We start from the raw sequence: 17,999 nt of genomic DNA, 5'->3' as shown, positions 1-17,999 counted from the left end.
GGGATTCACTATGTAGTCTCAGGGTGGCCTCGAACTCATGGTGATCCTCTCCCTCTGTCTCTCGAGTTCTGAGATTAAAGGTGTGTGCCACCACACCTGGCTAGGTTCAGCTTTTTTAGAATACAAGTAAAATTCAGATGGATTAGCCCTTCTCAGAAGAGAGGTGGTGAAGAGAAAAGACTTCCTCCTCCCACTGTGGGCACATTGCACCCTAACCAGCTACACAACCAGCATTTGTCAGAAGGAAAACCATGCACCACCTACTTGGTTAAGGCTGTGTTTCATGTTCCCCCTTCACAGGTACAACTCGGTGTTTAAACCACTTGTGAGTCTTTGGGAGCCGGACGCAGGACGCCAGCCTCCTCAGCGAATCTGCGACCCTCCTCCGCATTCGCTGCACCCTGGTGGCTTGGCCCTGGCAGCGATGGCTCGTCCCGGGCTGATGCCCCTCTTGGGACGCGTCTCTTGACACCTTGTGGCTTTCTGGCTCTGGTCCTCCAGCAGACACGCTGCTAAGTGCAGGGAGAGCAGCTTCCACAGGAGGTGGCGGGCTGCCGGTTGTCAGGGGGGCGTCAGCGGGAGGGTCACCGATCCTCCCTGGCTCGGGGACAGCCGAGGTGGACACGGCCGGCGTCGCTGGGCTCTCAGGCCCCGCAGGCTGAGCAGGCCCGGCGAGGTCCTCCTGCTCTTGGAGGAGCAGGTAGAGACACATGAGCTTGTCGTACTTCTGCTTCCTCACCGAGAGGCACAGCTTGCGCGGGCGGAAGCCCATCTCCTGCATCTGCCGCACCACCTTGGGGTTGAGGCCGGTGCTGACCGGCGGGGGCACTGCTGTGCAGCCTTGACCGCGGGCCACCCAGCGATGCTCCATGATGCTCTCTAACGACGGTCTCTCCAGTGGATTTTTCCTGAGCAATAGGTTTATCAGTTCTTTTACATCATTTGAAATATCCGGTGGGGTCCAAATTTTTTCTGTTTTGATTTTCTTAAACAGTTTCTCCTTCCTGTGGGAATAGAACGGTTTATACCCCATGATCATCTCGTAGAGGATGACTCCCAGGCACCAGATGTCAGCCTTGGGGCCGTCATATGCCTGATCCAGGAGGCGCTCTGGGGAAAGGTAATAGTCTGTGCCCCTGTTGGTTCTGATGTCTACTCCTTCCGTAAAGTAGGAGCTGAGGCCAAAATCAGAGATTTTGATGGTCCCGTTGACATCGATGAGTATGTTCTCCGGCTTCAGGTCTCCATGCACGATGCCCGACCTGTGCAGGTAGCGGACGCCGCACAGGATCTGTCCAAATATTGTTGATGCCTCCCCCTCCTCCAGGGTCCCAGTCTGGCAAATGTGATCATGCAGATCCCCTCCCTCTGCGAATTGCATGATTATGTATGCATACTTCAGACTCCTGGAAATTTGATACAATTTGATGATGTTGGGGTGATGTAGCTTCTTCATGATGTCAATTTCTCTAGCAACCACTCGTGATGCGGGGCCTCTTCTTGGCGTAATTTTAATTGCAACCTGTGTTCCCGTCAGGCGGTGGCAGGCAAGTTGGACCTGGGAAAATCCTCCGTAGCCGATGATCCTGAGAAACTCATATTGCATTTCTATTGTTGTCATTACGACACATTTCAGCCGCAGAACACAATAGCACCTGTTCAAAAATCTACTTGGGTGTAGACCCATGGCAGGCAGTAATTGTAGTTAGGGTAAACTACTATTGTAACTATCACTCAACTATTACAGTCAACAAGACAAACAAAGGAAAACAATAAATGCCAAAGACAGACAACAGTAAGATATGTCACCAGAACACTGGGTACTTCACTGACTGTTGAGCCAATGCTCATCTCAGGGCACCTGAGGCGACACTGGGGATGTCCAGGCCAGGTCAGCCCTAACCCACATGACATGAGTAACTTCCTCACAATGGCTCCTTGTGAGCTCAGGGCAAGAAATGGGCCAATCATGGCTGTCCTTATAATCTCCGGTTAGCTCTAAGGACATTTTTTTCCTACTTAGGAAAGATAAGAATAATAAATAACAACCTGTGAACTCAGAATGATTTGCTTTGTTCAGTTCATTGTGGACACCAAAAGTCCATGCCTATTAGTCAGCAATGGTCCTTCTGTGTGGATTCTGACAATCCATTTGAAATCTTGACTTGTGGATGAAGCTTGACACATCTACAACTAAGTTTTCCATTGCTTTTCCTTTCCTACCAAGGGATTAGAATAGTAGGCAAGTACCTTCCTACCTTGGTGTTCTATAAACACTCCCCTGAGGCTCTTTGGGACAAATGATTCACATCCTTGGGGCTGAGAGAAAGAGCACGTTCGTCCTCCTTCACCCACCATGTCCTGTGTACACATGAAAGCTGGGAATTAGAAGGTGGATATCTTGAAGTTGATGAAAGACAAAACCATCATCCCCAAGTTCTAGGGCCAGAGAAACTGTCCTTCTAACATGAGTGGGACTGGAGTCATTTCTAGGGAGTCAGTTCTTTCTGGTTGCCGTAAGAAAATCCCTCACACTGAGTCACGTTTGAACCACAAAATAACCTTGCTCACAGTTCGAGGTTTGGCCAATCCAAGTTCAAAAGACCAGGCTACAGACATAATGTGTGGCGATAGCTCACTTTCTCTCTCAAACGCGGGTCCTCATTGCACTGTCCTCATGTGAGGAACATGGCAGAAGGTTTGAACTTAACCACTGCAGCATGTCTAAGTGCATGTGTTGTTTCTAATTGTGTGAGCCTCATAGGTCGTAATTGCCTCCTCAGATGTCCTCTCACCTAATGCTCTTTGATCGCGTTTTTCCACAGGGAATTTGTATGGACACATGTACACAACTACTGTTCCTCAATAAAATGCCAAGATATTTATTTCCAAAGGATAGGTCCTACATGAGTATTTCAGTTGAAAGGAGGCATATTTGAAATAAAGAATAAGAGCTGAAAAATGTGCATTAAAGTGTATGGGTGATAATTTTTTAGTTATTTATTTTTAATTTCTTTATTTGCAAGACACACAGAGAGAATTGGTGTGCCAGGGCCAATGGCCACTGCACATGAGCTCCACCTGCATGTGGCCCTTGTGCATCTGGCTTTCGTGGGTCCTGGGGAGTTGAATCTGGGTCCTTTGGCTTCGCAGGCAAATGTCTTAACCCTAAGCCATCTCTCTAACCCCTATGTGTGATAATTTTAAAAGTAACTGGCAACCGAGTGTGGTGGTTCATGCCTTTAATCCCAGCACTCGAGAGGCAGAGGTAGGAAGAGTGCCATGAGTTCGAGGCCACCCTGAGACTATGTAGTGAATTCTAGGTCAGCCTGAGCTAAAGTGAGATACTGCCTCAAAAAAAAAAAAAAAAAAAAAAGTAGCTGGCATTTACATTTCCTAAGGATCCTGCACAAAGTAGAGGGGATCTCTCTGGTAGCACCTTAGCCACAGTGCTGAAGGCAGAAATCTTGAAGTGATGTGGGCAGAGAGTTAGTGGACACTGTGTGGAAGTGTTCTCCGCCATAGACTGTCTGAGACCGAGACTGTTTGCTGCTAGGCAGTTGATAAGGATACTTCCAGCACTTTGTGTCCAGGTGAGGAGCTGAAAGAAGCTGCCCCTTGCCTGGGGCTCTGATCCTGTGAGGTCACCTGACCTGCCTGTTCCTTCTCCCTGTCTTGTCCCACCTGTGACCTGATCATGGCATCTGGTCCCATCTCTCCATTCCTTCAAGAACACTCCTATACCTCCCCCCCCCCCCACCACATACACACCTCAAGTACTGTTATCTTGGAATTTGTCTCCTTGCATCTTGGTACTGATTACCTGGAACTCTGCTGGCGTTTGGGAGCGTCAGCCATCTTCCTGATCCAGTTCCATGGCGCGTGTAGAAAGTCCGCATTAAGTAACTCCTGACTGAATGACTGAGAGCAATAGCCAATCATAGGTCCTTTAGGAACTGAAAGCAAAATTCAAAAACTATCACCAAATAGGAAGTCTTATTTGATTTTCTTTTCCTTTAAAAAAAAATTTTCTTATTCATTTATTTATGAGAGAGACAATGGGCACGTCAGGGCTCTAGCCACTGTAAGTGAACTCCAGATGCATGTGCCACCTTTTCTGGGGAATTGAACCTGGGTCCTTAGACTTAGAAGGCAAGCACCTTGACTGATAAGGCATCTCTCCATCCTCTTATTTGATTTTCTATCAGAGTGAATGAGGACTAGGAAGAGAAGGAGTGGGATTAGGACATCAGTGAAGAGAAGAACTTAGGAGAAGTCTTAGAACCCAAAGGCACCTTGCAGGCAGGGTCACATAACTGCCATCTCCCCATAAGCAGATGCCATCCTCTGTGGCCAGTGTGATTGGCTAATATGTGGTCATGTGACCAGTCAGGGGGCATAGGTCAGGTTCCAAGTTGGAAGGATGGGGGAAAGGTTGTTTAGACAGTTGGTGGCCATCTTGAAGAGGGGGAAATGGACTTGAAACCTCTATCAAAAAGACTGCTGTGAAGGCATCATGGTGCTGGAAAGAAGGGACAGGAGTGCTCAGCACTGCAATATCTCAATCGCACCTTCCAAGGCTCAGGGTCCATTGTAAAGAGGTGGCGGAAAGAACGTAAGAGCCAAAGGAAGGGTAGGACTCCTTACAATGTGCTCCCCCCAGACACAAAATGGCCTGGATATCCATGACCTCACAGTGCCTGACACTACCTACACAAGACCATCATAAGAGGAGGAAAAGATCATGACATCAAAACAAAAGAGAGACTGAGAGGAGGAGGGGATATGATGGAGAATGGAGTTACAAAGGGGAAAGTGGGGGGAGAGAGGGCATTACCATGGGACACTTTTTATAATCATGGAAGTTGTTAATAAAAAATATTTGAAAAGAAAAAAAAAAAACTGCTGCCCAGGTACACATCATTGTTGCCACTAAAGAAAAAACACCTCAGGGATTTTTCATTCATACTTGTTTGTTTATATGCTTCCAAAACCACTACAGAATCAGTATGGCCAAGGAAGGAGGGGAGAAGGGCAAATGCCCAGCTACAGGGATGAACATGGAAAGCCTCCCTCCTCCTCCCCAGCTTTCCTAGATGGGAGGCTGCTGAGCGTCACACAGTACATTTGGCCTAAACCTGACTGGGCCAGGAAGACAGACTCTCAGTGGAGCAGTGACGGAGGGGTACTGTTTTCCTCAATGGACTGCTTCGTAGTACAGGAAAATCCCAAGGGCTTAGCACCAGCCTGGGAGCTAGACCGGGAAGAGGTACGGGGAGAGAAAAGGGTCAGGTAGAGGCCATTGTCCCATCATGTAGCCCCCAGAAGAGGTGAGAAGATGGGACTGGGGTCTTCTGGTCCTGGCACTTCTCTTCCACTGTGGAACACTGATCAGATGACGTGACCCCAGGCCTCGCTCAGGCACATTGTCATGGCTGTGCAGGAGGCCAGATGTCCACGCCACAGGGAGCACCGTCCACCATTGCTTGCCTCCTTGTGGTACTGGTCAAATCCCTCTCGTCTATTTTGGAGACTTCAGTTAAGATGGAGGGCTACTGACTCCAGGGATATGACTCCAGGTAGGTGGCAAGACAGGATCAGGACGAGGAAGAGCTGATCTGATTCAACAGAAGTTTTGTCTGATAAATTATTCATGTTCCTCCAAGTGTTGAGGAGTATAGACTGGCCACGGGCATGGGACAAAAATTAATAGGCAGCTGCATTGTTTCTTTCATGGCCAATATATGTCTGGACAGGGAGTGGATTTTGCTGAGCTTGAAGGTCCTGTCTACAGGTCGTGGATCCTGGTTTAGGTTTTATCTTTCTGGCGAGGTTATAGGTGAGGAGGGTGGTGCAAGATTCAAGGTGCCAGAATTCTGATCCGGAGGACTAGAGAGGGCTCCTGGGGATTTCTGAGGGCTTCTGGGCAGAGCGCAAATGGAACGAGAGAACCTAGGGCCCCACTGTTCTTTCTGGTAGTGTTCGTGGGCACATGTTAGGGCCTGACGATCACTCACAATGTCTCCATCTCCACCCTGTAGGCAGCTTAGCGTCCACCATTTCAGAAGCATCTGTTGCTTTTAGGGATGAATCTGAGAAGTCTCTGGAATGACTTCTTCCTTAGTGTTGTGACCAATTCCAGAACCACAGTTCTTCCCACTTTTCATAGGAAGTATGTTCAACCCAACTGTGTGCAAGTAGAAGCCAAGAGGTAAATATCTGTGGCTGACTCTGAGGATGATGTTACCCGCAAAGTTCAATTGTATTATTATTGAGCCTTGTAGTGTCATTCATATCACTAACTGTATGTGCTTCTCTAGAATACATTGGAAAAGGCAATCAAATCCTGGGCAGGGATCATGGTGACGATACTTGTCTCTCGACAAAGTCATTTATCATCACATCTCAGGTACGGGTACTTAGTAAGGAGAGCACAGTATTGTTCCTATCAAAAGGCATCTATGTATGGGTGGGTTTGGGGTGGTGTATTGCTCTTGCTCCAGTGCTGGATGGAGGCCTTTTTCATGGATTAATGAACACAGGACTATGGTTCTTTTGCATGACCCTATGTACAGCTTACCTGAGCAAATTCAGGGTGTGTCTGGCTCTTACATTACTCCCAGAGTAACAGCAGAAGTGACCCCCAGGTGTTGGGTTTACCTGCTATGTGAGTATTCTAGTAGGGTGGATGTGGAACAAAATATAGGCAAATTCTAAAATCCAACTGAGTAACATAACACATTCAGTCAAAACCAACACGGGACTACTTATGTCAGAGTGGGAATTAAAACAAACATAACCTAACAAAGTCGTTGTCCCTAAGGGTGTGGGTTGCCCCATGTCCTAAATCCTGTCACCTGGGAGGCTGAGATTTCTAGTGTGCAAAGGGTTCCAGGTCAGCCTGGGTCTGAGTGACACTCTACCCTCAAGAATGACCAAAGGGGCTGGAGAGATGGCTTAGCGGTTAAGCGCTTGCCTGTGAAGCCTAAGGACCCCGGTTCGAGGCTCGGTTCCCCAGGTCCCACGTTAGCCAGATGCACAAGGGGGCGCACGCGTCTGGAGTTCGTTTGCAGAGGCTGGAAGCCCTGGCGCGCCCATTCTCTCTCTCTCCCTCTATCTGTCTTTCTCTCTGTGTCTGTCGCTCTCAAATAAATAAATAAAAATTTAAAAAAAAAAAAAAAAAGAATGACCAAAGAAGGGCTGGAGAGATGGCTTTGCAGTTAAGGTGTTTGCTTACAAAGCCAAAGGATCCTGGTTAGACTCTCCAGGACCCACATAAGCCATATGCATAAGGGGGGTAGGCACCTGGAGAGCGTTTGCAGTGGCTGGTGGCCCTGGTGTGCCCATTCTCTCCCTCAAATAAATAAATTTTACACACATATAGAAGAAGATAAAGGCACTATAAATCAGGAAGCAGCAAAGGTCAACCCCAAAATACAGCTTTTTTAAGAATGGCAAAGCCGACCATCAGTCATGTAACCTGCCCTATCATGGAAGGTGTGATTAGCATGTCCAATGCAGGCCTATATACACCCAGCTTTGGGGTAGGTACCGACCTGGTGTAAGTAGGCCTTGTTACCTTTTGCGATGGCTTCAGCTGCTGGAGGGTGACAGCGTGAGGTGTCTTGATGATCCACTTGTGCCGCATCTGCAGAGGGTCCGACACGTGCAGGCCCGCGCTGACTCCTGCAAGTGATGTCTGGTCCTGAGCGTTGTCGGAGCCGGGAGCAGTTTCCGCAGGAAGTCTCACTTGGTTTGCTGCTGCTGTGCAAAATGAGGCCCGTGGGAGGAATTTGTGGGACAAGGACTCCAGTGATAGAAGAACGTGGGAATAGCAGGGTGAGCATGAGACCCTTGACAATAATTCTGCTGCCTGAAGCATCCCAGGATTCTCCACGCAGGGACAGCACCCAAAGGCACCTTGTCCTTGACGTCGCCTAACTGCCATCTGACAACTGAGCAGACACCGTCCTCTCTGGCCAGTGTGATCACTCACGTGACGAGTCAGGTGGCGCAGGTCAGGTTCCAGGGGTGGAAGGATGGGAAAGGGTTGTGTAGACGGCTGATGGCCACCTTGATGAGGGAAACGGACTTGAACTCTGCTGGAGGTACGCGCGCTTGCTATCACTAGGAGAAAGCACCATAAGGTGTTTATCACTCAAACTGGCTTGTTTTTTTTTAAAAAAAATATTTTATTTTTATTTATTTATTTGAGAGAGGAAAAGATGCAGAGTGTGTGTGTGTGTGTGAGCGAGAGAGAGAGAGATTGAGAATGGGTATGCCAGGGCTTCCAGCCATTGCAAAGGCTTGTGCCACCTTGTGCATCTGCCTCATGTGGGCACTGGGGAATGGAACCGAGGTCCTTTGGCTTTGCAGACAAGCGCCTTACCGCTAAGACATCTCTGCAGCCCAAACTTGCTTGTTTTAAAGCCTCCAAATCCAGGCCTGGATCAGAAGAACCAATGGGGGAAGGGAGAAGCCGTGCGGCCATGGGGACCAGCGCTGGAAGCCTCTGTATTCCTCCTACAGCTTCCCTGGATGGGATCCCGCAAAGACATACAAGGTAGATTTGGGAATGAATCTCATGGGGACAAGGAAGACTCGCAACACAGAAATAATCTGGGAACGTACTTTGCATCTATGGAATGCTTAGTCCTATAGTGAATTCCAGGGTCCTAGGACCTAATCTGTTAGCTGGGCAGCAGCCAGGAGGCAGAGGTAGGAGACAGGAAGAGGAAGTGATGAAGCTCATCTTCCTACCCCTTAGCATCCAGAGGAAGGGAGGAGACCTGACTGGCGACTGCTCATACTGCCTCATCTCTTTCACTGTTGATCCATTGAGTAAAGGAGATTCCCGCAGGCCTCTATCCTATAGCTTGCCTTCTCTCTGCAGATCAGATGTCCATTTCACTGCAGGCAAAAAGCTTCCTCCCTCGAGGATGTTGCAGGCACTCGTGTCTACTCTGGAATCTTCAGTTAAGGTGCTGGCGCCATGACCCCAGGATACTAGGAATGTGGTATGTCAGGGTCAGGTCATGAGAGAATTTCTCTCATCAATGGAAACTTTGCCTTTTAAATTATTGGCATTCCTCCAAGCATTGAGGAGTAGTCTGGCCCCAGGCATAGTGCAATAATTACTGGGTAGCTGTGTGGTGCCCCTGATGACCAATAGGCAACTGAATAGGTAGAGGCTTTGGCTGGGCTTACAGCTCCTGTCTGCAGAGGAGGACTTGGTAGTGGCTTGTGGCTTGGGCTTTGTCCTGCTGGCAGGGAGGCTGGCTATAACAGCAATGGCAGGTCTTTCTCTCCATACACAAGAATTAAGTCCAGATGGATTAAAGACCTTAACATCAGACTTGAAACTCTGAAACTGCTAGAGGAAAAAGTAGGGGAAACCCTTCAACATATTGGTCTTGGCAAAGACTTTCTGAATACAACCCCAATTGCTCAGGCAATAAAACCACAGATTAATCACTGGGACCTCATGAAATTACAAAGATTTTGCACTGCAAAGGACACAGTGAAAAAAGCAAAGAGGCAACCTACAGAATGGGAAAAAAATTTTGCCAGCTATATATCTGATAGAGGATTAATATCTAGGATATACAAAGAACTCAAAAAGTTAAATAATAAGGAATCAAACAAGCCAATCAAAAAATGGGCTATGGAGCTAAATAGAGCATTCTCCAAGGAAGAAATACGAATGGCATATAAGCATCTAAAAAAATGTTCTACGTCACTAGTCATCAGGGAAATGCAGATTAAAACCACATTGAGATTCCATCTCACTCCTGTCAGATTGGCCACCGTCATGAAAACAAATGATCATAAATGTTGGCGGGGATGTGGAAAAAGAGGAACCCTTCTACACTGCTGGTGGGAATGCAATCTGGTCCAGCCATTGTGGAAATCCTTGTGGAGGTTCCTAAAACAGCTAAAGATTGATTTTCCATATGACCCAGCTATAGCACTCCTAGGCATATACCCTAAGGACTCATCTCATTTCCTTAGAAGTATGTGCTCAACCATGTTTATTGCTGCTCAATTTATAATAGCTGGGAAATGGAACCAGCCTAGATGTCCCTCAACTGATGAGTGGATAATGAAGATGTGGCACATTTATACAATGGAGTTCTACTCAGCAGTAAAGAAAAATGAAGTTATGAAATTTGCAGAAAAATGGATGGATCTGGAAAGGATCATACTAAATGAGGTAACCCAGGCCCAGAAAGCCAAGAGCCACATGTTCTCCCTCATATGTGGATTCTAGCTGCAAATGATTGGGCTTCTGCATGAGACAGAAAATACTTAGTAGCAGAGGCCAGTAAGTTAAAAAGGAGACATACAGGGAAGAGAAAGGAAGGGAGGAGGGTACTTAATAGGTCGATATTGTATATATGTAGGTACAATGATTGAGATGGGGTGGTAATAGGATGAAGAATGGAATTTCAAAGGGGAAAGTGCGGGGGGTGGGGAGGTATTACTATGGGATATTTTTTATAATTATGGAAAATGTTAATAAAAATTGTGAAAATAACAAAAATAGCAATGGCAGGGCTCACAGAGCCTGGATGCTCATCCAAAGGACTTGATTGAGCGACTCCTGCTACCCAGAAACAAAATGGTCTGGTGTCTTGACAATTCAGTCAGGTGTCTTGACAAGACGTCAGTGAGGTTGGACTTACCTAGTGGATGCTGGTAACCAAGCCTGTGGTGAACAGGCCTTCTCCTATGGTCCTCCATGGCCCTGCCTAGCGGCGTCACCATCCTGTCCCACACCAGCGACATCAGTAGACAAGGTGTTCACTCTGCAACATATCCAGCATGCTGAGCTTGCCACCACCTGGTTTTCATGAGCATTAAGCTAAGGTGAAGCTTATTCTTTGGAAAACAGGAAATCAGAACCATTCAAGGTAGAAGAAATGTATGTGAATTCTCTATTCCCGTATCGACAAACTATCCATAAATAAAGTTTCCATAAACAGAGCTATATTACATATGTATGATCAGCTGATTGAATGGCACTAACAGAGTCAAGCAGATCTAAGCAAGGGCTGAGCTCTGAGAAAATTTGTTTTCAGATGACTGACAAGGAATATTTGTCAATCCCTTTTCAGAAACACCCATCTTGTTCCTGTGGTTTTTTTTTTTCTTTTATCACAAAGGTCCTTTTCTTTTTTTCTTTTTTAAATTTTTTTGTTTTATTTATTTATTTATTTGGGAGCGACAGACAGAGAGAAAGAGGCAGAGAGAGAGATAGAGAGAGAATGGGCACGCCAGGGCCATCAGCCACTGCAAACGAACTCCAGACATGTGTGCCCCCTTGTGCATCTGGATAACGTGGGACCTGGGGAACCGAGCCTCGAACCGGGGTCCTCAGGCTTCACAGGCAAGCGCTTAACCACTAAGCCATCTCTCCAGCCCGTTCCTGTGTTTCTTAAGGTGCACTCAGCCTGAGGCTCTGATGTCACGGAAGCCCCCGATCTGACTCCACTTTGTCTCTTTCACGTACCTGGTGTTTGCCAATCATAGAGTCCCACACATATCATGATACTAAAGAAGAAACAGGAGAAAGACTGCTTTTCATAGACAGTCAGCCCAGGGACAAAGGCCCGTGGAGAACAAGGAGATTACCACCTTTGCCTGCCCCCGAGGACTGGGAGCCGCATCTGATCCAGACTCACCCAAGATGGCTGCAAGCAATTCCTCAACAACAGCTCTTCGTGCCTCTTCCCCAGCTGGGTAGACTGGCCCCTGCTCAGTATGCCAGCCCCTCGAATCCGTGAGCCATTCAGGTCCCTCCTGCCTTTCATGGGCAGAAGCTAATCATAATTGTCCCCTCTTTCCTCTGGTAAACTAATAAAATCCTTCTAAACTTTAGCCTGCAGAATCCAGGGGTACACCAAAATTATCCGTGCGTATTGTTCTATTGCATGGAATATATTGGTGCATAGGCAAGGAACCCCCAAATTCCAGTTTCACTATCTTACTTAAAATTACAGCCCCTGGGATGAATCTAGTTTATTTCTCTCTTTGTCTTATTTAACCTGTTGTAACCTGGGTGATTAAGGTATGCCTTCAGATATGCTAATGAATTAACTCACCAGCATGGTGGTGAGCCCATAGCCAATTTAACATGGTATATTTTTAAAAATATTTTATTTATTTATTTATTTGATTGAGAGAGAGAGAGGATGAGACACACACAGAGAGAGAATGGGAGTGCCAGGGCCTCCAGCCACTGCAAATGCATGTGCCCCTTTGTGCATCTGGCTTACGTGGGTTCTTAGGCTTCACAGGCAAATGCCTTAACTACTAAGCCATTTCTCCAGCCTGATGCCAGTATTTTTTTAAATATTTACTTTATTGATATGCAAGAAAAGAGAGAGAGAATGAATGGGCGCACTACAACCTGTGGCCACTATAAACAAACTTCAGATGTGTGTACCACTTTGTGCATCTAACATGGGTAGTAGGGAATTGAACCCAGGCCATCAGGCTATTCAAGTAAGCATCTTTAACCTTTGAGCCATCTCTCCGCCAGGATACTAATTTAAACTCAGACTGCTAACAAATCTTAGAGATTATAATATTCATCTGTTATTTGTTTTGACCTGTTTTAATGCTATTATCCTAAATACAAGCCTTAGATTTTACCCTAGTATTTTAATCTGTTTCCATGCTTTAAAAAATGTATTTCATGGGCTGGAGAGATGGCTTAGCAGTTAAGCGCTTGCCTGTGAAGCCTAAGGACCCCGGTTTGAGGCTCATTCCCCCAGGACCCATGTTAGCCAGATGCACAAGGGGGTGCATGCATCTGGAATTCATCTGCAGCAGCTGGAGGCCCTGGAGTGCCCATTCTCTCTCTCTCTCTCTATCTGCCTCTTTCTGTCTGTCACTCTCAAATAAATAAGTTAAAAAAGACTTTAAAAAAATCATAAGATTCATGAGGAATGTCTCAAGTCAACAGAGGGTAATGTCTATATGTGTATATTATAAAACAAGACTGGCTGTCATTTTTCCTAGGTTACATTTATTTTAAAGAGCTTCTTGGTGACATAAATCATAGAAAAGAGAGCTTTGAGTACTTATGCTAAGAATGGTTTTTCAAATAATTCTAAGGATTTTTGCTAAAGATAGTTTTTGCTTATGGCACTCTGTAAATTGATTTAAAAAAAATCTTTGGGGCTGGAGAGATGGCTTAGTCATTAAGGCGCATGCCTGTGAAGCCTAAGGACCCAGGTTCGATTCTCCAGGTTCACATAAGCCAGATGCTCATAGTGGTGCATGTATCTGGAGTTTGTTTGCAGTGGCTAGAAGCCCTGGTGTGCCCATTTTCTCCCTCTCTCTCTCACAGTAATAAACTTAAAAAAATTGGGTATGGTGATACCACCAGCCTTTTTTTTTTTTTAATTCTTTGGTGTACATATAACTTTGACCTTCATTAAAGACTAAAGCAAGTTTGAATAATAATGAGGTAGAAATGCCAATTTATTTTTACATAGAGAATTAAATCTTTGCTGAATATTTGATATTGTAGGATACAGATGAACTTCAGAGATTTTCATAGTTAATTGAAGATTTGATTTCTTTTTTTTTTTTGAGATACTCACTATAGCCCAGGCTGACCTGGAATTCACTATGTAGTCTCAGAGTGGCCTTGAACTCATGGCGATCCTCCTACCTTTGCCTCCCGAGTGCTGGGATTAAAGATTTGATTTTTAATGTATTTTTATTTACAACTTCTATACTTACAGACAATAAACCATGACAATTCCCTCCCTCCCCCACTTTCCCCTTCACAACACCACTCTCCATCTTGTCCCCTCCTTCTCTCCGTTAGTCTCTCTTTTATTTTGATGTCATCATCTTTTCCTCCTATTATGAGGGTCTTGTGGAGGTATTGCTGGGCACTGGCGAGGTCATGGATTTCAAGGCCAATTTCTGTGTGGATGGTTGCACTGTAAGGAGTCCTACCTTTCCTTTGGCTCTTACATTCTTTTTGCCACCTGTTCCGCAATGGACCCTGAGCCTTGGAAGGTGTGATAGAGATGTTTCAGTGCTGGACACTCCTCTGTCACTTCTTCTTAGCACTATGTTGCCTTTTGGGTCATCCCAGTGGTCACTACCATCTGAAAAGAGAAGCTTCTCTAACCAAAAGTGAGAGTAGCATTAGTATTTGAATATGAACATTGAGTGTAGTGCTTACAGGGAAGTGTGGTGAGCATAATATATGCATTTAGCCAGACAAGAGCAGACTTTACACCCCTAAGGCTCATGACTTCCCCTGCCATAGGTTCTTTATTAGGTTTTCAGTACCAGGCATGTATTCCCTCCCATAGAGTGGGCCTCCAGTCCAATTAGAGAGCAGCTGGTTTCCACCAGAACAGACATGCCACTATTGCACCCATTCAGTTATAAGAGGGATCTGAAAGGACCGAGACACCTAAAATTTAATTTTCTTAAGAGGGAGCTAAAAGAAAATGATTTTTAGCTTAAAAAACCTTGTCAGCTTGATAAGTCAGTAAGTTATAAACACAGTTGAGCCCTATGTCTGACTGCTATAGTTATTCCAAGTAGGCACATATACTTAATGATGACCTAAATTCAGCTTCTTTCTGGAAAGGTCTAACTGGGTTAGGCTTAAACAAGACCCTGTGAGGCAGGAATCAAGGGAGGCGTGTCTTATCACCCCTTCAGTATGGGGGCCAGGGGAAGCCAAACTGTGGTGCAAGCAGGAGTCCCCAGCATGTCCAAACACACACATTCATGTGTGCAAGTAAATGAATGTTTTTGTTTTTGGAAAAAAAAATGCATTCCAGGCTCATGTGCTGGACCTATATAAGTGCCAGGCACATACCAGATGCCAGACCTCTGTAGATGCTAGACAAATATGCTGGGCCCATTTCATGGATAGGGACTCTTGATGTTCAAAGCCTAGAACAGCTCCTTAATTTTTGTTTGTTCCATTGTTTGAATGACCTATTAATTATAAGAGACCAACCATTTTCTATCTTTCCTGGCCAAATGCCTTTATGATTTAGGTTACAGTTATAAGGTTGACATGCTAAGATACCTGGTTCTCTGTTCTGTTACTTGTTCTTGATTATAATTAGTAGAGCTGGCTGAAGTTCAGGGTTACGTGCTCCCCTGTCTCAGATCCAAGCAGATTAAATTAATTTTTATATGCTTCCCAATACCCCTCACAGATCTGACAGGTGATAAGAAAGAGGAAAAAGAAAACAAACAGAACAAGGGTGATACCAATCCATATATATATATTTTTTTGCTTTTGCTTTTGGCTACCCAAAGACACCTCTGTCAGATAATACTTTTGCTAGACAGAGAGATAAAATAGGAACCAGGTATGGTGGTGCACACCATTAAACCCAGCAGTCAGGAAGCGGGGGTTGGAAAGGAGGACAGGAGAAAGCTAGCTTCTTTTACACTGTTTCAGTTAGAGATGGAGGCCCAGAAAGAGCCAGAAGATGCCACCCCACATGCCGCCTCACCTTGGCACAAGAATGGAACTCTTGGCAGAAAAGGAACTCATGTCTGATCAAGACTGATCTACAGCAGTCGCTGCTGCCCACAGTCTAGTGTGCTTCCTGGGTGGGCTGACCCAGGGAGGCTGGTCCTGGGGTCCAACCTCCAAATCTACTATTCAATCTGGTCTTCTGCTTGCATACCTGAATCTGACCCTATAAAGGCTGCAGCCTTCCTTCTACTTTCTCTAATGAACCTCAGACTAATTGGTATATATTTCTCTTCTAAGATTAAGCAAATAGAATTGCTTGTCCAGCTGTTTTTCTCTTTTAACCAGACTTGTCAAGGATTATATTAAAATCAAGGTATTGTAATTCAACAGTAATCATGTTACGCTCTACTCTTAAGCAATGTATAGTCAATCAATCTTAGTCCAGGTTTTTCTTGGGCTTGAGCGATGGTTTAGCAGCTAAGGCACTTGCCAACAAAGCCAAGGGACCCAGGTTTGATTCCCTAGTACCCTCATAAAGCTAGATGCCCAAGGTGGTGCACATGTCTGGAGTTTATTTGTATGGCCCTGGCATGCACATTCTCCCTCTGTGTGTGTGTCTCATAAATAAAAGAATAAAATATTTTTAAAAGATTTTTCTTAAGCACCTGCCTCATTTTTGATATCTTAAATCGTTATTCATAAGTAAATTAACTCTCAAGACACATTCCCTGCTTCAACATGCAGCCTCATTTAAAAATTTTTTTCTTTATTTTTAGTTATTTATTTCAGAGCGACAGACAGAGAGAGAAAGAAGCAGAGAGACAGTGGAGAGTGGGCACGCCTGGGCTTCTAGCCACTGCAGATGAATTCCAGACGCGTGTGCCCTCTTGTGCATCTGGCTGACATGGGTCCTGGGGAATCGAGCCTCGAACCGGGGTCCTTAGGCTTCACAGGCAAGCGCTTAACTATAAGCCATCTCTCCAGCCCCAGCCTCATTTTTAAATAATCACCATCTGACTAAAACGGTCCCAAGCTCTGCCGTTCTACTTCCATCAATCCAAAGGCAGCTGGTACCCACACAGGTATGCAGACTAACCGAAGATGTTTTCAAACACATGTGCCAAGATTTTATGCTATCTTGTCTTTCCTAGGCAGACAATTTCTAGGTCAAATCAATTGATTTAGATTCGTTAATCTCTAAAATAAAAATAAATAAATAATGGTTTCTAGGACTATTAACATGCTCTGTCTGTCCTTACAGCTGCTAGATACTTTTTTTTTTTTTAATTTTTTCCAAAAGTTAATTTTCTTTTTTTTTTTTTTTTTTTAAATTTTTATTAACATTTTCCATGATTATAAAATATATCCCATGGTAATTCCCTCCCTCCCCACCCCCACACTTTCCCGTTTGAAATTCCATTCTCAATCATATTACCTCCCCATTACAATCATTGTAATTACATATATACAATATCAACCTATTAAGTATCCTCCTCCCTTCCTTTCTCCACCCTTTATGTCTCCTTTTCAACTTACTGGCCTCTGCTACTAAGTATTTTCATTCTCATACAGAAGCCCAGTCATCTGTAGCTAGGATCCCCATATGAGGGAGAACATGTGGCGCTTGGCTTTCTGGGCCTGGGTTACCTGACTTAGTATAATACTTTCCAGGTCCATCCATTTTTCTGCAAATTTCATAACTTCATTTTTCTTTACCGCTGAGTAGAACTCCATTGTATAAATGTACCACATCTTCATTATCCACTCATCTGTTAAGGGACATCTAGGCTGGTTCCATTTCCCAGCTATTATAAATTGAGCAGCAATAAACATGGTTGAGCATGTACTTCTAAGGAAATGAGATGAATCCTTTGGATATATGCCTAGGAGTGCTATAGCTGGGTCATATGGTAGATCAATCTCTAGCTGCTTTAGGAACCTCCACACTGTTTTCCACAATGGCTGGACCAGATTGCATTCCCACCAGCAGTGCAGAAGGGTTCCTTTTTTTCCACATCCCCGCCAACATTTATGATCATTTGTTTTCATGATGGTGGCCAATCTGACAGGAGTGAGATGGAATCTCAATGTAGTTTTAATCTGCATTTCCCTGATGACTAGTGACGTAGAACATTTTTTTAGGTGCTTATATGCCATTCGTATTTCTTCCTTTGAGAACTCTCTGTTTAGCTCCTTAGCCCATTTTTTGATTGGCCTGTTTGATTCCTTATTAGTTAACTTTTTGAGTTCTTTGTATATCCTAGATATTAATCCTTTATCAGATATATAGCTGGCGAAGATTTTTTCCCATTCTGTAGGTTGCCTCTTTGCTTTTTTCACTGTGTCCTTTGCGGTGCAAAATCTTTGTAATTTCATTAGGTCCCAGTGGTTAATCTGTGGTTTTATTGCCTGAGCAATTGGGGTTGTATTTAGAAAGTCTTTGCCAAGACCAATATGTTGGAGGGTTTCCCCTACTTTTTCCTCTAGCAGTTTCAAAGTTTCCGGTCTGATGTTAAGGTCT

The 17,999-nt window shown here is 45.0% G+C and overlaps 1 protein-coding gene across 1 annotated transcript; it reads right to left on the bottom strand.

Annotated features, from left to right (window-relative positions):
- Positions 1 to 268: 268 nt before the first annotated feature.
- On the bottom strand, positions 269 to 1,621 carry LOC101596129 (sperm motility kinase Y-like). Its single transcript, XM_004658834.2, has one exon. The coding sequence runs from the start codon at positions 1,619 to 1,621 to the stop codon at positions 269 to 271; it is 1,353 nt and encodes a 450-aa protein (XP_004658891.2).
- Positions 1,622 to 17,999: the final 16,378 nt, after the last annotated feature.

Source organism: Jaculus jaculus, chromosome 11 (assembly GCF_020740685.1).
Source record: "Jaculus jaculus isolate mJacJac1 chromosome 11, mJacJac1.mat.Y.cur, whole genome shotgun sequence".
Lineage (NCBI taxonomy): Eukaryota > Metazoa > Chordata > Mammalia > Rodentia > Dipodidae > Jaculus > Jaculus jaculus.
This window is presented reverse-complemented; position numbering and strand designations above follow the sequence as displayed.